This window comes from Anguilla anguilla, chromosome 1 (genome assembly GCF_013347855.1).
Source record: "Anguilla anguilla isolate fAngAng1 chromosome 1, fAngAng1.pri, whole genome shotgun sequence".
Lineage (NCBI taxonomy): Eukaryota > Metazoa > Chordata > Actinopteri > Anguilliformes > Anguillidae > Anguilla > Anguilla anguilla.
Genome location: NC_049201.1, coordinates 68,638,466 through 68,662,779, shown reverse-complemented (window position 1 = coordinate 68,662,779; position 24,314 = coordinate 68,638,466). Strand labels below are relative to the sequence as shown.

General features: G+C 43.7%; 2 protein-coding genes and 1 long non-coding RNA gene across 6 annotated transcripts in view; 1 reads left to right on the top strand and 2 right to left on the bottom strand.

The window, feature by feature from the left end:
• Positions 1 to 10: 10 nt before the first annotated feature.
• trim33l (tripartite motif containing 33, like) lies at positions 11 to 14,845 on the bottom strand. Of its 4 annotated transcripts, none has more exons than XM_035420163.1 (19): positions 14,044 to 14,845; positions 12,520 to 12,620; positions 11,074 to 11,212; positions 10,787 to 10,904; positions 10,557 to 10,673; positions 9,683 to 9,797; positions 9,160 to 9,306; positions 8,879 to 8,990; positions 7,123 to 8,318; positions 6,057 to 6,494; positions 5,901 to 5,967; positions 5,303 to 5,330; positions 4,984 to 5,128; positions 4,567 to 4,725; positions 4,117 to 4,292; positions 3,226 to 3,331; positions 2,687 to 2,755; positions 2,424 to 2,558; positions 11 to 2,274 (listed from the first exon to the last, which is right to left on the bottom strand). In XM_035420163.1, the coding sequence occupies exons 1-19, from the start codon at positions 14,258 to 14,260 to the stop codon at positions 2,011 to 2,013; spliced, it is 3,849 nt and encodes a 1,282-aa protein (XP_035276054.1). In that variant the 5' UTR covers positions 14,261 to 14,845; the 3' UTR covers positions 11 to 2,010. The 4 variants fall into 4 exon arrangements, with proteins under 4 accessions (XP_035276054.1, XP_035276055.1, XP_035276052.1 ...); XM_035420164.1 differs by having other exon boundaries at positions 4,117 to 4,280; XM_035420161.1 differs by having other exon boundaries at positions 15 to 2,274; positions 4,117 to 4,295.
• Positions 14,837 to 24,314, top strand: part of LOC118228754 — an 11,649-nt gene continuing 2,171 nt past the window's right edge. Inside the window, exons 1-2 of the long non-coding RNA XR_004765529.1 lie at positions 14,837 to 15,104; positions 21,744 to 21,967. This is a non-coding gene — a long non-coding RNA (uncharacterized LOC118228754). The remainder of the gene's footprint in view (positions 15,105 to 21,743; positions 21,968 to 24,314) is intronic.
• dcst2 (DC-STAMP domain containing 2) overlaps positions 21,210 to 24,314 on the bottom strand; it is a 9,240-nt gene continuing 6,135 nt past the window's right edge. Inside the window, exons 11-15 of the mRNA XM_035420169.1 lie at positions 23,885 to 24,015; positions 23,389 to 23,516; positions 22,933 to 23,026; positions 22,370 to 22,615; positions 21,210 to 21,955 (exon numbers count right to left, since the gene is read on the bottom strand). Of these exons, the coding sequence (XP_035276060.1) occupies positions 21,712 to 21,955; positions 22,370 to 22,615; positions 22,933 to 23,026; positions 23,389 to 23,516; positions 23,885 to 24,015 (843 nt within the window). The 3' untranslated portion in view covers positions 21,210 to 21,711. The remainder of the gene's footprint in view (positions 21,956 to 22,369; positions 22,616 to 22,932; positions 23,027 to 23,388; positions 23,517 to 23,884; positions 24,016 to 24,314) is intronic.

The following is a 24,314-nucleotide window of genomic DNA, read 5'->3' as shown; positions in this document are numbered from 1 at the left end:
CAGGATTCATAATGCTGAACTTATTTTTATTGTGTTTAGGACACTTTTTACAGTTGCATCATGCAAATACTTTTTATATTCTATGATTCCAGAAAAATATATTTCATACATTATTTCCAAGCCACTTGCAAAACATTTTCAAATAATCTCAGAAAGTGTGCTTGTGCATAGTCAAGTTTTTATTCTGTACAATAGCAAAACACCCTCAGCTTGTATGCACAGTTGAACAGACAGCACAGTTCAAGCAAAAGCTTTATGGGCAAGATAAATGGAAATAAATATATATACAAAAATATATTGTATTAGTCAATATCAACACATTGCACGTAACATTCCATCTCTACCTGAGGATTTAAGACATTTGACATCATCAAGGCCCCAAAGTAATCCCAAAAGGATAATTTTAACTATACTTCAAATACTGTGTGACATTCTCCAAATAATTTAGGAATCGTACCATTTAAGAAACAAATGATGCATAGAGCGTTTGACCGCATTTAGATCAATGATGATTACAGAATTAATAAACAGGTTCTTGAAATAGGTCACTATTTTGCATAAAAATGCCACAAAGGATACAACTAATCTGTTGTGCTAAGGAAAGCCACATGCAAGTCCTTTCCTGTGTGTCTTCACACTTGAGGGTCCTTTTGCATAGACAGATAACAGTTTAAACAAGCGCCCAGACACCATCTTTCTTACAAATTAAAAGTTAAGAGGAAAAAATTTATACTCAATTAACTGGGAGCACAAACATGGCAGTTTGCAAATATTTGGACAATGACACAATTTTTGTCGTTTCGCTCTGCACTCCAGCACATTGTATTTGAAGTAAAACAATGAATAAACAGCAACATATATGGACATAATTACCTTCAAATTAAATGTTGACAGTCTCCACTTTAACCTCGTATTCATGCCTTCATTTCAAATCCAATGTGCTGGAGAGCCAAAACTGCGCGACTGTCCAAATACGTGCAGACTGAAATGTAGAGGAAGTGAGCAGGGGCTGCTCAGCCCGGCCAATCATTATTCAAGCGCATTGTTCTGACAATCTACTCAGAATAAACAGACGATTTCTGAAACTTCAAGTACTTCCGAGATATAAAAATAAAACTACGTAATCATTCACTCAAAGGTCCAAATCAAAGAGTGCTTTTTCCATCAGCAACAAAGAATAGCCAAAAATGGACCCTTAATGGACACCACAAGCGATACTTGCACAAAAAGAACTTTGATTTCGAAATGAAAATAGCCGTTGTTAAATGTGGTCAGATCGATGCTAAACAGAAGCATTATTTGGTAGGCCTGCTCAGTCTCAGACACAGTAAATAATGGAAGCAGGTAGGGACCCAAAGCCAAAACACTGGAAGTTGAAGCCTCCCATAAATTTTTATCATTAATATCACCTGAAGAGCAGGAAATGGTCAGAGGCTTGCAGGCAGGTGCACTTGGAGTGCATGCTCTTCAGCTGCTGCGTTCTTCATGCAGTGCAGGCTACACTCCAAACACAACGGCCAATTCCAAATTTGGGAGGAAAAAAATGGCGGACGATACAAAGATATAAACAGAATTACATAAATAACAAACAATACAAATCCCAAATGTAATGTAAAAATTATATTCTCTAGCGACAAATAAGTGAGGCCAACCCTCTGTGAAAAGTTGCAACTTGTACGCATTTAGCATGCAGTGTAAGTTCCAGCGATTCACATGATTTCAGGGCGACTGCTAGCTTTTACGAGGTCACGCTAGAACAGTGCTGTCTACCAAAACTGCGAACGGACGATGGTGGGCGTTTGCATAAATGTTCATGGCTGTCCTATGGATAAGGAGGACCGGAGGTAGATTGTGAGCTATATTAGCAGGGCAGGCCGCAGTGCAAGGCCAGTATCTTCACGCAGGGCCTGGGTCTTCACGCAGGGCCTGGGTCTTCACGCAGGGCCTGGGTCTTCACGCAGGGCCAGGGTCTTCACGCAGGGCCAGGGTCTTCACGCAGGGCCAGGGTCTTCACGCAGGCCCCGGGCTCTGGTCCCTTGGCTCCGTCTCCTCCCTGCAGGCTTTCTTGGCCAGGCCCTGGCGGTTTGCTGCGATGAAGGCCCGCATCCTCTTCAGCGTCTCCCTCACTTTCACCGTCTCGTCCCCTGCGTCCTGCGCAGTCTCGCCGTCCTCCATGCTGGGACACTTCAGGAGGGACGGGTGGAGCGCATCCCCAAAGATCTTACTCAGCTTCCTCTGGAAGTATTTCTGCATCTTGAAAACCAGCGCAGATTCCTGAGAAGCGGGGGTTAAGAAAGATGTGGTGACGTGTGGATTTCTGTTCCTGCACAGCACTATGCAACACGGAATATCTACAGAGCATGTGACAGTACTGGGTAAATGAGAAATAAATCCAATAAACATTCAAGGTGCAGGTTTCATACCTCAGAATTCTTTGCCAGGGATTCCAGGAGAACCCATATGTCGGAGACGAACTCCGATGGGGTGCGATACGAAGGAGACAGCTTCCGAAGTAGCCGTCCACGAATCAGTGTGATGTCAATGTAATGTGAGGACAGCTGAACAACGGACAAGAGTTCAGTTAAAATCCATTACGGACATAGAGCGATTCACTACCTTTGGAAGGCAGCCTAATTCATGTTTTGATTCTGCACGCGTGCATTGCTTTTAAAGCAGATATACCCACCTCCACTTTGCGATATAGGACACTGCTGTACTTCTTACACATCAGAGCGAGTAGGAGATGCTCACATTTCTGTCATCGTTGGGAGAAAGACCACATAAAGACTCAAGATGGAGCATCGCAGAACATGAACACACCATATACAAGGATACAGAGACTCAGGAGCTGACTTTGGGCCACTGTAAGACATACTTCTCATGCAACTACTGAACAAATTCCACAGCTAAAAACCTAGGGGACTGCCAAAAATTGTGCCAGTACAGACGGGGCTCCTGTTAGAGAGCAGAGGAGAGACCCAGGAGTTATAATGACCAATTTAGGGACCTCAGCCAATGACAGCTCTTCTGCATTTTTAAAAGTGGGCTCTGCTCAGCAATGGCCAATTGCTGTGCATAAGGGCTAGAAGGAGGAATGTGACACTGCAAGCTGCCGGGAGCACAAATGACAAATGGTACCGTTCACATCAAAGATCAACTAGCAGCATTCATCACAGCTAGCCTCGCAATGTGAGAAGTGCAGTGGGACTGACTGGACAAACATACCTTCTGATCAAGGAGGCTGAGGGAGGGTCGTCTGGGTCTCTCATCACTGTACACGTCCTCTACGTCCGTCAGGTCCCGGCACAGCATGCACTGCCACTCCCCACTGCTAGTTAGGACAGAACCAGAGCGCACAGCAGAAATATGACGCAAGGTGGCAAGACAAAGACCCTCTCCAATGGGTATACCATGTGCAAGCTGAGGCCCCACAGAAATGCTGATCTTTCAAACAACAACAATGGACTGAATGACTACTCTGACATAGCTAGCTAGTTACTGGCACAAAATTATGCAATAATTTGCTAGCTATCATAAGCTAGTTAGCAACTCATGTAGCCAGCCAACAAATCAATTAAAACCACAGACAGTATTTTTAATAAAAAAATAAAAAGTTTGGTGCCCACCATGGGGCTAAGTATATCCAATTCCCACCAAAATTTGGAATATCCAATGTCCACATGGTGTTGTCAGCTGCTTGTTTACACACCACAGACTACAGCCTAGCTCTCCAAGTGGAGTCGGAGGAAGACCTTTCATATGCGGCTTTGACTGCAATCTACAAGCACCCGATTGACCAGAATGAGTTGCTAGATAGAGATGAACCCAAACCGAATGAACCCTCCCATTCCCTGGGCAATGCACCTGTCAGTAGCACACTGCCTTATGGAGCTACTGACCAGTCAGCACTGGCGCAGTCCAAATCTGATCCAAGGCCATGAGGCGGATCCATGCATAATGTTGTGCCATCCAGCAACCCCCTACATCACATTTTGCTTAAAAATAAATAAATAAATAAACATCATGCAGGACAATGCTTTCCCAGTCTTTTTGGGGGGTAAAGGCTGGCCCTGGTCTCTTCTGAGTACAGGAAGACCAGCAACACGAGTGTCCCACCTGAGGGCGGAGCTGATTGGTGGGATATGGCAGTCCCTGTGGAAGCCCCTCCCACACTGCACGCACACAGTCAGACCCCCAGAAAGCCGACAAGCGGCGCAGCGCGTCTGGACGGCCTTGTGGGAGCGACGGAGGCCGGAGCCCTCAGGCCTGGAGGTCAGGTCCAGAGAGACGGGCTGCTGCAGAGGGGGGATGGGAGGGGAAATTAACGACTGCATCACAGCAACCGAGGCAATGCAGGGGCTGAGCGGCAAAATATTAACATGAAATATGAGCACACATGCAATGAAATCATAGAAGAAAAAAGAACATGCCTTCAGAAAGGAATGAGGACGACAATGGGTGTTAGAGTGGAGGGAAGGTTAGCATGCACAGGTGAGGAGAGAAAGCTTTTAGGGAATCGATGAATGAACGGCTTTTCCAGTGAGACAGCAGTAGAGCTTGATCTACCTGCTGAGCAGAGCAGTGATTGGCTCCCTGATGAGACGTCCTGGGCTGAGTGGGGTTGGCAAGGGGGCCTCTAAGCACAATCAGCTTTGCCTTTGTCTGATCTGACCGATGTGGAGCGGGCCTCCTCTTAGCAGCTTGAGCCGACTGGATGTCTGGGAACTGAGGTGACCGGGAGTCAAAATGCAACAGCTTTAAAGCAGCAAGCAGGTTAGGAATGCAAACACATGTGCACACACAGGTGTATTTGCACAAGCATGCACGCATGCACATGCACACATGCAAACACACACATGCACATTTGGAACCCTGAAGTAGCTAAAATGAACGGAATAAAGAACCATAAGTCACTCTTTAATGGCTAATGTGCATAAAGATCCAGGCCCAGAACAGTTCAGCGCAGGATTGGTCCAGTCTTACCTGGTCATCGTCCTCAATCACCTGGAGCAGAATTTCGTCCTCAGTCACGCCGGGGAGCAGGCGGAACTGGGGCAGCGGTTGATCGGAGGGGGGAACAGTGACAGGCAGCCTCATCACTGAGACCAGGGGAAGCCAGTGCCTAGGACTGAGCACAGCATTAGTGCCAGCACTGCAATCACACACACATACAAACGCACACATGCACCACGTTCACTCAGACACACATGCACACGCAACGCTGCACACACACACACACACACACTACAATACACACTTGCTCACACATACACACACGTCCATTGCGATCCGCAATTAATACCTGCTCACAGGTCTTCCAGATTCTTCATCTACACCAGAACCATTAAGGCAGGGAGAGACAGAGAATGGCATAGCAGTCAGTACACAGCACACTATTTTAGGGAAAAATATGTACAGTTTTAAGTATACTTTTGTCCTAGGAGTCGTCATCCTTCAGCACGCATGAGCTGCATGATGCTGCTTTGGAAATGTTGAAGTCATAACTATGACATTTGGGTTGGATCTAGTGCATGACCTAGTGATCTACCGTTTTTGGATATAATTTAACGGTTCAGAAAGTTATTATTTGCGATGGAGGATATTTCAGATACTGAAGTTCCAGCTGACCTACTAGCTTTAGAATGGCTGGTATACAGGCCTGCACTCCACAGCAGCGTGTACAGAAATATCCCTTTAACACTATAAAACGGCTGCTGTGTTTAACTTGACTGGTATAAATTAAAACTGAAATGGGATGATACTGCAGGAAAAATAATGACATAATTATGACATAATAATGATAATGACAATAGAAATAATAATAGGTGGGTACTTCTTTCAGTGGGCACTTCAATTAATTCTATGGGAACTTTAGATTTTCATAAAAAGCCAAAACTCACTCTCGCTCTTGACGACTGTGTCAACACTGTCTTGACCATCTTCATCATCATCATCAGTCTTTTCTGTCTATTGAAGAGAAAAGAAACACCATGAAAATACGAAGCGAGGTCTGTCAGTATGAATGTACAGATGGCAGTCCCCTCTGACGAACCTACCTCCACAGGGGAGCCCCGATAGTCCACCTGGTCTGTCGGTGCGAACTCAGCACTGGGAGTTGTCAAAAGCAATTTTCGTAAAAGTGGGTTTTTGTCACACGCTTCAAAATCTGCCAGGGCGGGGTCACTAGAGGGCATTTCAAGTATTTCCTTTAAACTGGAAGGTAGCCAAGCAGTACATTTCTCCAACCGATGCACGGGAATTTGGATAGGTTGAGTTCTGGTGGGCGGGGCCTGCTGATTGACAGCTGACTCAGGATTCGCGTTTCTCACGTCAGAGGCCTTGCCCTCTTCATGTGGTGTTTTCATTGGTTGGAAGCGGGGTTCCTGTGCCTGCTTGCTGCCGTACTGAGTGGAGAACGGCACGCCGGGCGGATCCTTCCGGACTGTCAGAGCAGAGGTGAGGTGAGGCTGAGGACCGGACTGCACTCTAACTTCCTGTTTAGACAGACAGACAGACAGACAGACAGACAGAGGGTGATGTTTAAAAACAAAGACAGGACAAGGACAGGACTGCACTCCAACTTCCTGTTCAGGCAGACAGTGAGTGACATTTAAAAACAGAGAAGGCAGGACAAGCACAGGACCGCAATCTAACATCCCCTTCAGGCAGACAGAAGGTGCTGTTTAAAAACAGAGAACACAGGACATCCTAAACTCACAAAACAAATCACTGTCATTGGTTCACACATTTTAGCAGGGGAACGAAATTGGAACACAGTGTACTGGAGACACAGTATGACCGGCAGCCAGCGATCCGCACAGACGAAATGAACAGAGGCGCAGGTGGGAAAAGCGAAAACACCCGACAGCTACCGTAACAAAGGCCGTCTCGGGACGGGGGGGGGGGGCAACACTACGAATGACTGGGAACACTGCGAATCCATCAAAACTCATTCTCACAGTCCGTCTAATTGATAGTCAAAACAGCTGTTGCCATTGAGCCACCGGGCCATGATAGCTCTCAAGGACAAGGCCGGCCCTGCGGCTGCAGCGCGTCGGGCACGTGGAACCCCTGAGGGAGCCGCAGGAAAGAGGGCGGAGAGAGCGAGGGGAAGACACCCACCTCCCGCGTCTGGAGAGAGCAGCCGAAGGCGGGGTAGGCGGCGGCCGCGGACCGAGGCTGTGCGGTGGCCCACGTGCCGTGGCGGGCGCGGGCGGGGAGAGCGGGGGAGTGACCCGAGCTCCACCTGGCCGCAGCGACGCGGGCGGCGATGTGAGCGCTGGTTCCGCCGGCGAACGAGGCGCACGCGTCTCCGGCGCCGCGGCTGGCCGGCGACTCCGCGCCGCGGGAAAGCCCCGCCCCCTCGGCCGGAGGCGGCCCGACGGGAGGCGCGGCGTCCGTTTCCGCCACGGTGGAGGTGGGCTCGTTCTCGGTGGCGGGATGGCTGGGGTCAGCCGGCCTCTCGCAGCCAGCAGGGGGCGCCCTCTCGCACGGGGAATCGGCCGGCGCTTTGACGGGCAGGGCGCACGGCTGGGCCCTGGACTGCAGCTCCTCTCTGTCGGGCTCCACGGACGGGCCTTCAGCCCGAGGGCCCTGTGGGGCGGCGGTGGTTCCAGAGCGGCCGTTCCACTGCTCTGGGGAGGCCTCCAGGACGTTAGGGCCCAGCGGGAACAGGACCATGACTGAAGTGGGAGAGGGCGCAGGAAGGACAGAGACAGGGGGGGACTGACGCTCAGAGGCCGCAGCGAGGGAGGAGGGGGCAGGGGGCCCGACCACAGCCGGCTGCTGGGGGGGCTCCGGGGAGCAGGAGTTCGGCTGCGGGGCGGCCGGTTTGGAATTTTTAGGTTGGTAGGGATGGAAGGACCAGGTCAGCTTGTTCCTGCGCTTTCTGGAGGGCTGACTCTGAGAGGTGAGCGGAGGGGGGACAGAGCCAGGGGGAGACGGAGCCGACGGTTGAGTGCAAGCGGAATAGGTGGGTGGAGGAGTGGAGAACAGGGAGTAATAAACTGAAGAGGGCGAAGACGCGGTGGAGGACTGGGAAACACACGCTAAGGGGGCACAGGAAGTTACAGTAGAGACAGAGGGAGCAGACGACTGAGGAGGGGAAACAGAGGACTGGCACACAGAGGTGGGGGTGATTTGGGGAGATGCGAGGGGGCTGGGGGAAGAAGAGGGGGTAGGAACGGTCGAAGAATAGGGTTGATAGGAGGAGGGCGGAGGGTGAACATTCTGCCTCGGTACAGGGGGAGGTGAAGACTTCTTTGGAACAGAATCGTGGTTTTTGCGGAAAAAAGGGACCTCGCTCGACACAACTTTACCTGCCAAAAAAGAGAACACACGACAGTAACAATATTTAACAGCAGCCCAGATGCAGTTAAATCAGGTCTAACTCAAATCGTCGTGCCAAGTACACATTTTGCCCAAGAAAAAAATAATAGCTATAGGTGGAATTATTACTCACATTTCACAAATTTTAAAACAGTTGAATTTCGTAAAACAAACAGGTCATAAAGGTGTCAACATAACCAAGATCAACAAATTCAGGGCAGTAAGCCATAACAAAATAGAGTTTACAAAAGATTTCAGTACCATAGTCCAGAAACCCTTCCACTGACAAACCCAAAATATCTTAAAGGTTATAGATGCTTTAGGGAAAAATACAATGAATTATGACCCAAATGAAGATGAATCATAACACAAAATAACGTGCACTGGCAGGGGACTCTCGCATGTGTAACAAAGGCGGTGTAAACGCATGCCAAAGTGTGCTGTCGATTTGCGCACAGCGGGAAAACCTGCACAACTAAAGCTCTGTGGGGCTGGAAGCTGTGATGTACACCTCACACTCCTGTGCACACAAATGGAGGGGAGAGCATACCGAACGCAGAGATCTGAAAGTAACCCTCCTGCTCGAAGTGCAATTTCACGTCAATCATAGAAGCCGGGGGCGTAGCACTTTGGGATAAAAGGTCCTGCAGCTGTGAATGGACCTGTAGGTGAGGAGGAGGAGGAGAAATAAGGTTGTGACTTACTGCAGACCTCAGAAGGCTTTGTGAGGTATGCCATACATGTTAAATATGTGTATTCACGTATGATATGTCTGTGTCAGTGCGAGGCTTTGGTGCCACATAGACACAGCAGCTTGCAGGGTTACTGTACCTGTCTTTTACAGGAGAGCAGTGCCGAGTGGTTTTCCATCTGTAGGGCTCGCCCTGTGAAGGACAGGATGTATTCCTGTCTCTCCTCCAGTGTTCTCAGATTGTTCTGCCTCTCAGTGATTTTCTGTGCCTCACGCCCACACAAATCCTTAAAACAAATCGACCACACATGCCAATGTACGCGTTGCAATGCATGTACATCCGCACACCGGCAATGCATGTTCTCAAGATGTTACTATCTCTAAAAATGAAACCACAATGCAACAAATACAGAGCAAACACTTCACATTCGGAGCCAAATCCAGACCTGTACCATGCAAATCCAGTGCATTTTCCATGAAACCCTCTACCTCTCGCAAAGATGATTTTCAGGGAAAATGCACTTAAGAGCAGGTCTGGTTTTAACACTTTGCCATCAAAGACTTTTTTTTAGCTCCTCTTCAGAAAATGTTACCCACAGTAGCAGGGAACAAAAAATAAATATGGCATGGTGAGGAAAGATTTTCTCTACAAGAAACGGGTACCTGAACATTCTTAAACAGCTCCGCTGTTCTCTTCATCAAGGCACAGCGGATATAGATGAGCATTTTTTGCAGTTTACTCTTCGTTCTGGATTTTATCTCCTCCAAGTCCTGCAGTCTGAAAGTTCATGCAGATACTGTTATTCATTAAAATTACAAAATTCATTTAAAATTGTACAACCAACTACTCTTTCTTAGATAGGCGAGGTGTAACCAGAGTATCCAGTGTAATTCAGAGACCTATAATAAAAAACAAATGTCCCCTGTAACCAAGACACAATATCAAATGGTTTCAAAGCAATATGCCATTGGGACAAAACTCAATTAAACCGTGGTATTTTATTGGAGGGCTCAAATTAGAAGCAATTTACCAAAGCGGGTGTACAGCCTGCAAGGTCGGCGGTGAAGTTGAACAAAGCTGTTTCTGCCACTATTATACAGTAGTTATGATTGCGTCCTGTGCACTTCGCTGGTGATTTTTTTTTGCTCAAGTTCATTGAGTCCCCCATCCATTTTTTGAATTTGTTTGGCTTCTGGCCCCCTTCGGTTTCTCTTGTTGTTTCCGTAACACTCGTGCAAATTATTATTATTTTATAAACTTCACAAAAAAAGCAGTAGACAAAAGTGTCTTCAAAACAACACTAGCAAGTATACAGGATATACTTTCAGCTTTTGATGTTAAACTAAGCATCTTGAAGTGGCAGCCTAGCTACTGTATCTAGTTGTAGATATACTGGATGCACCAATCTTTGGTTCGTCAGCTGGCCTGGAGAAAGTTATTTGTTAAGTGGATTCCATGATGACTTGACTGAAAATAATGAGGTGTGCAAGTCCATGTAGAGAGCACGAATGGGACAGGGTTCAGAACACCATGTACCTCCCATCCAGGTCCTGTAGGGTCTGCTTCACTGTCTCTCGCTGCAGTCTCACTTTCACCATCAGAGACTCAATCTCTTTCCTTTGGGCTGTTACTGCCTCATCTAGAAACTGATAGCTAAGGGGAAAATACAGAAGAAATGATAAAGGAGAGATGAAAGACGGCTTATTGGCACAAAAAGCCAATGGATGTCTTTAGATCATGTGCACTGCTGTTTGTGACTGGCATACCTGTGGTTCCTGTGATAGGTCAACTGACAATCTCGACATGTCAGCTGACTGCATGACACACAGAACAACTTCATAGGTTCTTCTCTGTGTGTGGGGCAAAACGAGGTGGGGATGAATCCTAGAGGGAAACGTATAGTGGATTTTAGATTCACAGAACAGCAGTGACTTAAGTTGGTGTGCAGGTCTCCATCTCCTCACAACTTGCGTTACGCTTGACACCCGATTTCAACGCTACGGAAAAGGAGCAAACTTTTCCCGCTGCACGTGACGCTTTGCGATTCAAATACCTGTGGGCAGTTTCTGGGGCAGGACTGTGTGTTCACGGGTCACTCGGACCCGCTGATGTGCAGACACGCAAATGGAGCACAGGGCCTCACCACACTCCACACACCAGCTACTGATGGCTGTGTCCTCACACCCTGCACACTGAGAGGGAAAGAGAGGGGGAGAGAAATAGAAGGATAAATATATATAGAGTGAAAGCGAAAGTGTATATATATATATATATATATATAGTGGAAGTATGGTTTTTCTTCATTCTTTTAATGTTTTTACATTTCTTCTTATTAAAGATTGTACTGGTCAAGAATATATTTAAATGTATGTGATTATGGGATGATCTCTGAAGAACAATAGGTATTCTGTGTTAGGTCTAAGAATTTGTAACTAAGGAAAGACAGTGGTCTCCTTGTACACTGATGCATACTACCTAGAGAATCTTTGAACCCCAGTTGAAGGAGGGAAAATTGTAAACATTTACTTAGTGGAATTTTGTAAGTAACTTCTGTTGAGAAACAGTCTTGTGCAGAAGACCTTTGAGTTGCAAGAGAAGAGAAAGGATACTGACCTAGAAAGAACTGATTTGCTATATCTAGTAAACGTATAGATTATATTCTATTAAAATGAATGAATGAAAATCAAAGTAATCACGGCAACGGTAATGATATAAACATAGTTTGTTAGAACATGGTGGTGTGTATGAGTCAATATTTCAGTTGGATTACAGCATGTAGTGAATGCATGTAAAGTGCATGTACTTTGGAACTAGAAGATGGAACAATTGTTAACCATGAGGACAAATACTTGTTATTCAAGTCATGCATATACATTCCTCTGTAAGTGTGTGCAGTGAAATATTTGTTATTGATTAAAATGGAAGATTATATAATAGTTATTGGTAAACTAACTGATGAAACATAAGTTTGACCTAGGCTGGGATTGGTTATTTTAAAGGGAAGATACATCAGGGTAGGAAGAGATCTGGTTGTATAAAAAGGATGTAAAACATAATGCAAGGAAACTCTCTATGTGTCTTTATGGTACTGGAGACCTCCCGTATCTATACATTTACTAGATATAGCAAATCAGTTCTTTCTAGGTCAGTATCCTTTCTCTTGCAACTCAAAGGTCTTCTGCACAAGACTGTTTCTCAACAGAAGTTACTTACAAAATTCCACTAAGTAAATGTTTACACTTTTCCCTCCTTCAACTGGGGTTCAAAGATTCTCTAGGTAGTATGCATCAGTGTACAAGGAGACCACTGTCGTTCCTTAGTTACAAATTCTTAGACATACCACAGAATACCTAGTGTTCTTCAGAGATCATCCCATAATCACATACATTTAAATATATTCTTGATATATATATATATATATATAAATAAACCATCACTACAATGCAATAAAATACTGATATAGCTATAGGCAAGAGGAGTGTCTGAACCTGAAGCTCACCTTGGTAAGTGGATGAGTGCCTGGTCCAGTGGCAGAATCCTTTAGTAAGGGATTATCTGTGACCTCAAGGATATTATAAGACCTTTTGCAAGAGGGGCACTCTGGAGAGGTGTAGGAGAGGGATTGTTTTACACAGGAAAGACTCAATGAGCACAGATCACTTCATTTACAATGAACAATAGTAATGTATTCAATCAAGGTTTGTCCTGAACTTAAAGTAAACACCTTTAACTTAACTTAAAGCATTACACCTTCTATTCACTCAATCATTGAGGTGAGTTAATTGTAGTGATTGCTGAACTCAAACTGTGGCTGTGAAGGAAAAAAAGTCAGTCAAAGTTCAGGACAAATATTAACTGAATCCCAGCCGACGTCTCCTCTCCAAAAACAGCAGTGGTGTGGCCCTCTTGCTAGTGGCACTCCGTAGTTTTAAGATACACTATACAGACACATGCTAATTCTCTACTAATTACCTACCAAATACTTAGCATTGGTTTATTATATTCAGCCTTAAAAATAAACATGTCTGCATCTCACTTATTTGAAAATTCCCTTTTACCATTCTCAAAAAAGATCTCAAAAAGTATAGACTTCTTTGAAGAGTTGAATTGAGATGGAAATACAACGCAGAACAAAAAACTACCCAAGAGTTTTGTTAAGGCTACCGCAATAGTCATGACTCAATATCTTTAAAAATTTAAACCACTGAACAAAGTACAAAACTAATTCATGACATGTGACAATATTGCAATTTCAATACCCTATACAAATAAGCATACGTGATTGGATAAAACAATGCCTGGCCCATATGTTAAGCAATTATGTGGCTGGCCTATTGTGTTTGCATCCATTTGTTCCAGATGGTACAGTCCAATGAAAATTACACTCAAACGCTGCTAGAATTCCTTACCTAGCAATCCCATGCAGCTAAACATCAGAGTAACGACTGATTATTCTGGATCGTTCTCCAGATTTGTCTCATCAGTCTTGCCAATTTATATTATGAGAGAAGGTAGGAGCCGATTTACTATTATGTTTTTTTTGTTTTTGTTTTTAAACTTTGCATAATTTATTCCAGTATGTTATTTTTGTCTGACCATGCTGCCACAATTTATTGCCCATTGAGACAGTAAAATGAACACCGGTCTTCTGTTTTGGGTTAAAGGGTTAGAAATATGGATGGGATGGGACTGACTGACAAAAGACAGGTGCATTATTGCTTGCAAAGCTATTACAGTGTCCACAAACACAGCTGTTATAATAAACGCAACTGGAGTTAAATGTGCAAAAATCTCCAATGACTGGGATAAGCAGAACCCCCACCTACATAGCTAAATCCAGCATTCAATGTCCGATTAAGTTGCATTCAAATTGAGGATAGATGTTCATGTTCGAGTAGTCAGTGGAGCTGGACATTCATATTTTAATTCATCTCAATACATTCCTTCCCACAAGCTTCCAATGACTACTCTAGTGAATGTTTACATCTATAATAATAAGACACTCAGTCATAATGTAGCTTACCTCTCTTGCTTTCCCCGACACCCGCTATTGGTATGCACACTTTACACACAGAATGCAAACAAGGAAGAAGTTGAGGACTTCGATTAGGCCTGCATATTGTCCCACAAGCGGCGCATTTTTCGTAAGAATGAGCTGCTGGAGCTGGTATAACGGGTGACACCGTCTCAACACCCTCTGCAAGAGGTGCGACAGCACTTCCACGATCGACGGAACACATGTCTCATAAGAGAACGAACAAAATCAAATTTTACGCAGAGGAATTTCAGCGATAGCCAGCTATGTCAGTTAGCTAGCATTAGCCCGGTAACGTTAACGTACATATTTTCAGTCCGGCATGTGTAAGGAGAGTCCAACACAGTTCAGCTGCTAAAGTTTTCTACAGAAAGACCATGGACTCGTCTCATACTATACGTTACAAGTAGACTATGACAACTTGCATATCTGAAATTTATTTGGGCCCTTTCCACTTCCACTATTCGTGACAATAATTAAGTTAGCTAAAATGCTAAGTTATCAGCTATAGCTAACGAAAAAGTTTACGCACGAATGCTTTGAACATAATCTCTCACGATTTACTCAAACGTCCAATCAGAGAACCTACAAACAGTTCACAGAATGTACTGTCAAATAATTTAAGAAATAAACTAGCTACGACACGACACCAAATGAAACCCTTCACGCACTATAGCAAACTAGCTTGTTAGGGGATCTCTAGCACCTTTATCCCGACCAATCCGTAAACTAAGAGGTGGAGTTCTGGGTGTACGTCACAGTCCAGGCAGAGACCGAGCAAGGCCGCTGAAAATCGTGGATATGCAGCGCGTGTAGTAGCGTTCGACCTTTTTCTACGGTCTATGGGTTCGACCATGAACGCGTTGGGATTAATTGGGTTGTCCAAATTAGGGTGGGTATTGGATTGGCAATACAAAGCCCCGTGTTGGGCGCCAACTTCCGCCAAGTTATTTCTTTTCCACTAACAGCCGAGAGCCAGCTCCACAGAAGGCCAGCTCTTATTGTAATCAAGCCCTTGAATCTGTTGTCAGAAAAAAGCTGATCCAGAGGTACAGTAGTTCTTGTTTGATTCCACGGGTTGCTTAGTTATGGTAAAATTTTAATAAATCAACGAATGACTAGCTTTTATGCCTCAAAGTGAGCCTCTTCGTTTGAACTCAAAGGAAAACGCACTTTCAGAAATGAATGTACAGTGTAGGTACATTTTTATCCTTTAAGAAACAAATTTCCCAAATGTATTGGAAGTACAATAGAATGTTATATTCGGGTACTAATAATGACCTTTTACAAGCAAAGAAGGTACATATTCATGTATTGCTGGCTAGGGGTGCAATTTTAGGTAGCCTACCTATAGGATACCACTCCAGTGACAAGTGTTTTTTTTCTGAGATTGCATAAAACCTTTTTTTGTTGTGTAGGTATGTACTGAAATGATATGCTAAAGAGACAAAACTTGAAAAAACAACACATTTTTAGTGAAAATAATTGCAGAAACCGTGATATGACATTTTGATATTACACAGCGGTGGTGACCTTCAGTTACAAGAACCTCCACTCCACTTGATAATTTCAGTTGCTTAAGGCACTACATACACAGCAGACAACATTCATAAATGTCGCAAACATCTCTTTTCCAAAGTCTGCACATTATGTTCAAGAGCACATTTATAGGCTATAAAAAAGCAAACATACAATCATAGCCAAGCAGAATAATTTATGCTGTAAATATAGCTTCTCCAAAATGTTCCCATTTCTTCTTTTAAGTTCTGTTTTGATCTCAGTGCTCAGTGCAGTTCTTTCTCACTTGGATGTCCTCAACACAATTTGCTGTGATTGAAAAGGTTTTTCGTATTCTCAAATATCTTCTGCTCTTGCTGAGTTTAAATAATCTTTCATAAAGGGCCTTTCAGCTGTACCATTTGTTGGTTTTGTTTTTAAAATGAAGAGTAAATTCTGAGTCTAATTATATTTTTTTACCCAGAGGCCCCATCTGTTTGTACTCTAAATGAAATGAGTCAAGGGCAATATTTCATCTTCAAATTATACACATAGAAAGATGCACATGCTTTTTATATAAATTGAAAAGTCCTGTAACTGACGACACAGCTTACTATTGTAAGAATGACTGAAAATTCTTTTTTTTTTAAAAAGAGAGAACAGACAGTCCACCCTTATTATGTATTTCTAAAGCTTTATTCAGACAGGGGGGAACAAAGAGGGTTACATAGGGATAGGATCACAGTACAGAGGGTGCTATGGGGATTTGTAAGTGGGTAGAGTTGGCTGCCCTAGGGACTGTGCCAAACAATCTCGCCCAACTGTTTAAACCATGCACTTGCATAGATCCCAAAATTTTTTAACTTCTTGTTTTCTTTTCCTCTCAGATTCATACACAGACCTAGCTGTATTTTTCAAATAACTAAATACTTTGTGTATGTTTAACGAGTCTGTAGCCATAATCATATACGGTAAATATGAATATGAAATATATTTTCCTCAATCTACACTGAGAGCTTACAGTGAGATCTATCCAGTGCTTTAAAAAAAGGAGGAGTAAATTTGAAGTAATTAAACTAGAAACAATTAATTAATAAACCACTTATGTGTGGCAAGCATTTAAGTGCTTAAAACAGGAGTAGGTTTTTTCTTGTGTTCACACTGAGAGACACATTGGTAAGAGTATACTTACAAATAGGTGTGCAACAAGAACATTGGGTGTTCTGCCCAATAAGGTTGAGGCAAAATTATTTTGTTGCCTGGGTGCAGACAGTCATTTATCCCTCTGGCCGACTACCTGTTTTGTTAGAATTCCAGCTGTGCTCCTCCTCATCCTGTCATCCTGGGACGAAATAGCATCCATTATTACCCTCCTACTGGGTGCAATAGACCCGCCTACGGAAATTCCCATCTGGTTGCCTGCTATCCTTAGGGGTGTAACATGGGGTGCCTGAAAGATAAGAAGTTTAAGTAATGAACCGAGCATCCAGACAGTGATGAAAAACTGCATTGTGTGAGAAAGTACATGTGTGGTTGTTTGGGATATGTACATATTTTTAATTGATAAATGTGGTCATATATACATGTGTGGTTGGTAATGTGTAGGGATGGAGGAAATGAAAGTGTATGTTAGTATATATAGCCGCGTATCCACGGCAGGAACTTTACCCCGGAACTAGGAACCTTTTGAGGAACTCGAGTGCGTTTCGACCGCAGGAACTAGATTCTAAATTTAGTTCCAGGGGCTTTATTTTACCCCCAAAAAAGTTCCTGCTCGGGGGGTAGTACTTTCCAAAAGTACCGGAACCTTTGGGGTGGGGCGCAAGCGCTGAAAATTTCTGATTGGTCGACTACTTGCAGTGTTTTATTTCAACCGCCATGTTTAAAAATCTGCAGCCGCAAACCGATTTATTTTCATAATAACTTCAAATCAAACTTGTATGTTATGCGACACAGTAGCCTAGTTTTGGTATAGCCTGCCAACGTCTTGGTATTATAACGTCTGCTCTTCTGTTCTTTTCTTGCTTTAGTATTCGTTTTATAAAATGCTAAGCATTCGTGCTGGGACAGCATATTACGTACCAAAACATTCAAACAGATTAATTCGGTTGCTGAATATTTTCTTCTGGATTTTCTTTGTTAGCCCGTTGTAATTGACTCAAAATGTTTGATACAGTTATGTGAGGTATGCGGTAGTTCTGCGTAATTCACATTGGTGATACAGTAAAAGCAAACTGGAAATCATCTTCCGCACTTTTTGTCAGGGTAAAATAACAGGTTAATTCTAGTAATCGTCCCTTTAGCTTTTCCAGAGTAATTTTACTCTGCTATTCTTCAATTCCACAAAAAGACCAGGAAGGCTATGGACTAATTTATGGTGCATGGTTTGCATCTGGAGGGCACACTTCGCTGCTCGGCTAGCAGTAACTTCGAAGGAAAACAAACGGTGGCTGGACCACTGCTAATTTAAATTTTCACGCAAGTCCGAGTTTTCGTTCTATTCTTGTCATTTTGCGATTAGCCTATATGGAATTGACGATGAGAAAGTAATCAAACAGCAAATTGTTTACAACGTGTGCATGTTTTCTGCTGTTGTTGCCAGTTATATTGGAAATGTGAATGCATTCTGTCGCCTCGGATGTCAAGACATGAAAGTGAATGTTCGCATAAAAACAATGAATGTGTTTGAGAGAATATATAAAACAGTTACAATCTGACTATTGGCCTGTTATATCCTATTTGTTGCATAACAACGGTCCAAGTTCAACTACCAACGACAGTTTTGCTTGACGGTAAAATATGCCCAAACGGCTGCAGAAGAATATTTCAATTCCAGGTGATTAAATCGATAAAAATCAATAAATACAAAAGTAACCATATATAGTCATTGTTGGTAACCCGTTGTATATAAGTGGAATAAACCCCTCCGGGCTGTCCCGGTTATTAGAAAATAATGTAGGCTACTTCGGTGGTAGTATGGGGTTACAGAAGAAATCATAAGACAGATGGACCGACGACAACGTCGCTTTTTCATACGTCAGTGGGCTAATTTGCCTAATCTTCGTGGGACTTTAGACCGCAGTGGAAACGCAGACAACAGTGGGCTGAAGGAACCTTTTAGTTCCTTGAAAAGTAGTTCCTGGGTACTTTTGGTGGAAACGCGGCTTTATTCTGTGCAGGAGGGGATGGATAATTACCATGCAATTCCTTTGTCCCTGTTGGGGGGATTTATGGTAATGGGTCAGCAGTGGGGGTTACACTACCATCCTGGCAGCACCCCATTGGATGCCTGGGCCACAACGTGGAATGTAGGAAGATGGTATTTAAAGGAAGCCCAATTATTAATACAGGGAGAACTGCTTAAAGGGATAGTTTACCCCTTTTTGATCTGATTAAGGGAGGTTTTGATTAAGTTTTGCTGCATGTTTTTGTGACTGGCACAAACACTGTTTGAGATGAAGAAGAGTAGCTGCTTTGGAGTTAGCCTACTTCAAGTGAATTTTCTATAGACCACAAATCTCCAAATGCCCTGTTGGCCACCATTATAAAGCCTGCAGTTTGTCAGAATCTTCTGCAAGTATCTAAAATATTCTTCCTGATACTAGCCTGGGCCAATTGAAAACATACATTAAAACATAAGAAGAAAAAACCTACCTTTAAGTCGGAGTCGGTGTGCGGTTGTCAGGCAGTTTACTGAGTGCTCAGGAGAGAAGAGTGACTGATACTGAGCTCAGTGTTCCGGCTTCAGCTGCTGTTCTTGTAAAGACAACATACAGGGAGCTTTTATAGAACATTAGCGTTATAACACTATTAAGGTTCTAAACAAAATGGTTGGTGGCTTTAAATATCATGTTGCTGGGTGTGGGAGAAAAATCAGTTTTATACACATTTTGCTTATACAGAGTGCCAATATGTTTCATCATGTGTGCTTGAAATAATATGTCTATTTCTGTGTGCCAATAAATGCTTGAGCAGTAACGGTAAATTGTAAAAAGAGGAACCTGCCCTGTCTCGGGCAGGAAACATAGTATGAAACCATCAATTTAGGGAAACCAAAAAAACTTGCAAGACGTGCTGTTTGTGCCTTTTGAATGTCTTTAGAACAAACTGATTTTTATTTTACTATAGTATGTCATTAATAATGTTACCCCATCATTTTTGTCTTCTCAACCATCTTATTTTGGTGGTCCACTGATATTTTGCCAATAAACAAGTTCATTATATAAGGTAATATGGATGATAAGATTGCGGAGCTGGAAGTATATGAAGATCTGACGTACCCCACCTTAGGGTGGAGTCATCCAACAGCACCACTTTAAGTGTTTTCTGGGTGTACTCTCTTCAGCTGAATAAAGCAACTCTGATTGAATCCATCTCTACCTCATGGACAGTCTGTTCTTTGTGAGAGACAATCATTGCATATATAAAAATACTGAGTAGTTCCTTGTTTCATTAAATCCAATGTTTGGCATTGTTCCAGAAAATGCTTTAATGAAATACAATGGATAGGCAACAGATGGCTGTTTCAGTATAGTTGCAACATATGAGGAGTATTAGTGCTTTCTTGGGGTACATCAGAATCGTGGGACTTGAGAAATGCATTAATCCTTGTTTATTTATCTTTCAGAAAACACAATAATTGATTAATAATCATTACACATGGGTCAAGACAGGTTGAAAACCACACCCTATGCCATGCATTATACTCTAAAATGCACAAGGCCTTGAGGGGTGCCTGCTCTGGTAGCTGACTGATCTTCCTGCTGGGAACAGACATTTTATGATCTAAGAGAAAGTCTGAGTTCATGACAAGCCCAGGTACAGAAATAGCATGTCGTTCCTGTTTATGAATATATCCATATATTGCAGACTTCACAAAAAAGCCTTAGAAATGTGGCAGTGCTCACTAATGAGGGAGAGAGGTTTCTCTAGTTTCTGTCACCATCTTGACTCCAGTCCCCATGTCCTCTCACTCATCTGGGAAACATGCGTCTGGATTTCCAACTTTCATGTCAAATACAGGAATGTGGGAAAAGCATTAATTGCAGGGGGGAGTTAAGGTTTGTTTATGATCACCTCTACTCTAACGACTGTAGCTTTCTTCCTCTTTTTTGAAAATAGTACTGTCGATGACTTCTCCTGATTCACTATCTGGCTACAAGTCAACTAAGCTGCCTAATTGAAAGCCATTTGATGCATGCGACTCACCAAGTTTGAGTCCGGTCCAAGGTTTACTGTTCTGGTGGTTTCTTATAACTGGCTAAATGACACAAAACAACAACGCGTGGTGCCCTATGTCCAAATCTAAACTATAAAGTGTCTCAAAGATTTTATCATGTGCGCATACACGTGCTCCAATGGTGACTCCATGAAACGCTTGAAATCTGTGCTCAGACACTCCCCCCCTCACACACAGGTGTACAACTATTGTTACCTTGAAACTGTACAGTGGTACAGTATCTATGGTGAGCATGTGAAATACAAGAACAGGTTAAGTGGCTCCAACAAGTACAATTAAACTTTCTCCACTTCAGTCTTTCTCATAGCCATGCACTATGCAAGACACATCTAGAACCTTTTAGGACTTTTTGGGAATGGACATTTTATTTCATTTACAAACATCAAGTATCAGGTTTCAGCCAGTTTGAGTCTTTCTCATGTTTTCTTTTCTCAATTTATTGTACTTAACATGTTAATTTACAGAAACCATACACTGCAGCACTTACGAACTATTCTCTGCATTTATTTTCATTCTTCACCTCAGCCGGATTAAAAAATAATACCCGTCTTCATTTCACTTGGCAGTCCACCAACTGTGTATATAAATCACTGCATCTGGAGTGAGTAGGAGAAAAGCAGAAGGCTAGTATCTAACAAAAGAAAGGCATTGGACTGTTTATGAACAATATTTCATTAACTTATTTTACTTTCAAGAAGTTTATTCTTCTTACAAGCTATCTCTGTTTCAGTCACTAAAGTGTTGTTTTACTAAAAAGTGTTCTAAAAGCCTATACTGCTTTGTGCTTTATTTAACACTTCCCAGAACATTTCTAGAACAAAGTGGTTCAATGTTTCAGTGTTTTATGGTTTTATACCCTTTTCCTCTTGCCACATAAACTACACTGCCGTCATTGTGCCCCCACAGTCAGGCCTGGTTGATCAAAGCTCTTGTGATGTTTTCTTTTGGGCAGGGGGCTTCTCCGGGTGGGGGGTGTCGATGGTGACGGCGCGCAGCTCCTCGTCCTGGGACAGACTGCTTTCTGGGGAGGTGGAAAAGCCGCTGGTCTCCGCTTGAATCTCCTGGGCTTTCCGAGCGCAAACGTCCAGAAAAGGCTGGGGGTCGTGGTCGCCAGAGTCAGAGCTGTCCCGCGCTGACCTGTCCTGGTACACCATGTCTGGCTCACTGATGGAAAAGGTTTGCACAATCAGTCTTACACTCACCATCGCCAAGCATATCGCATCTCTTCTCGTAAGTTATTCATCTTATTTTTAAAATAAAAATTTGCTTACGTGACAAATGCAATCATGCTTAACCACATCCATAGTTTCCACAGTAATGCTGTCAGTAGTACTAATCTTCCAGTCACAAATTGGGAGCCCCTTTTCCACCAACTGTATTACATCAAAGTGCAGTTTGCTACCAACTGCCAAGTCTTTTTCAGATAAAATCTATTTTATAGTGTACTTGGGGTGCTGTACTTAGAATGCACTGGATACAGAAGAGATTACTTTGCATCTCACTCAGTTGGAACATATGACTGGCATAGTGACCATGAATTGCTCTGCATGTGTGCAAATTGACCTCCTTGTGGCATACCTGTGGTCAGTGTCACTCTGTGTGCTGATGTCACTGCTTGTTTCATTGGCTCCATCCGTGTCCACCAGCCTCACTCTTTCATTGGCTCCTTGCTGGCTCCTCCCATTTTTGGTCTGCGGCCTCCTCCTGAGAGCCTCCCTGATCCGCCCCTTCAGTAACGTCCTGGCTTTGCTGGTCTGAGTCCCGTGCCCCATGTTCCTCAGGGCTGCAGTCCACAAGCCCACCTGCTCATCATCACTGGAGTCCCTGTTGTGCCATAACACAAACACTGGTCTAGAGAGACACGTGTGTGGTCTATCTATCAGTACCAACAATACACAGCAGCAATACACTCGTTCAGATTTACCATATTCTAACATATACAATATAATAATAATACAATATTACTCAGGGCCCAAACTCCAGGCGAAGGTGCTACACCGATGCTCCACATACAGGGCTAAAAGGACAAATTCAGTTGCTAAGCTCTGCATGAATTGAACGAATTGAAAGATTTCACATCTACTCAAACTTCATATCTGACGTGCAAGTTGACGTTTGGGTGTAAAACTGGGCCCACTCACAGCTCCTCCTCGCAGTCCTCCTGGTACATCATGGGCCCCATGCAGACGGCACACGCACCGCCCATGCTGTGGAGGCACAGGTGGCAGAACAGGCCTGTGGGCCACGGGCACACAGGGCCTGTTAGAGCAGGACGCTGCGCTGGCGCCTCCAAGCGTGGGTCTCATCGGCAATGAACATGCAGGAAGCACAAGCTTGACAGAACCCCTGCACACCGCCCAATCCTGGGTCCAAAGTAGCAGCCAGCTCCAATCTCATGGGAATTTTGCTTCCTGTTTCTGTTTACTTTCTGGTTTTACTATTCAAAATTAACTGGATCAGCATCTTGTGCCATTGATATGTAAGAGTCAAGAATGCCTGCAGCTTATTCCACAGATAGCTTGTGGGAGTGCAACTTTCATAAGAGCTGACCACGCCGGATTCACCTTGAAATGCGATAGACGTTAAGTTTGAGGTACCTTTGCACTGCGGTGTGATGCAGGCGAACATATTGGGGTCCTCCCTCCCTTTCGCTGCCTTTCCACAAGCCATGCAGTGAACCTCAGGGGCCTTGAAGAATTTTGCGATGCAAGACCGAGCAGGAAGGCTGTGTATAGGGAAAGCCAATGAGAAGCCTGGCTTCTGATTATTATGCATACTATAAAACAACTACTTCTTCCCATTCCTGCCATCATGCAATCACTCCTTGACAAATCATCAGTCATCAGTAAACAATCCACACAACCAACCAATCATCATTTATATTCAACTAATTTGCTGAAAATGGCTAAACTGTATAAATTCTGAGTGATAGCACAAAGCAGAGTGTACTACTGAACTATCATACGTGAACCTTCCTCCTATATCCCTGGAACAACCGGATGTCCACCCGAAACATGAGTGCAGTCACACAACAATTGCAAAGATGTGAATATCAAAGAGAGAATTAGGCTGCGTTTGAGGGAAGTGCCTCACCAGGCCACCAGCCTTTGCAGCAGGGTGGCGTGGACCTCGTCAGCCTTGCTCTGGGCCACGGACCTCAGCAAGGCCTTCCTCAGGGAGGTACGCTGGCTGAGAATGCGGTTGTACAGGAAGAGGATCCTCTCCTGTGCCAGAGAGGAAAGGACATTAATACAGGTCTTAGAGAAATGACATATTGTTTCATTTGTTGGCCTCTGGGGGGCTTCCGTTTTGGCTCCTGTGAAGCGCTGCAGTATCAGGCCAAGGATGTTTCTTCAGCTCACTGCAAATTCTTTTTCTAGCACATATACATGCACATCTATTTACAATCATCACATTCAAGTGAGTTCCTTTTTTCTGTGATATCATCTCCATTTTAGTGATTAATGTAATCTTTTAAGGGAGTGAAGCACACATGTGGTGCCTTGATTGGTTTTAGTTGGCA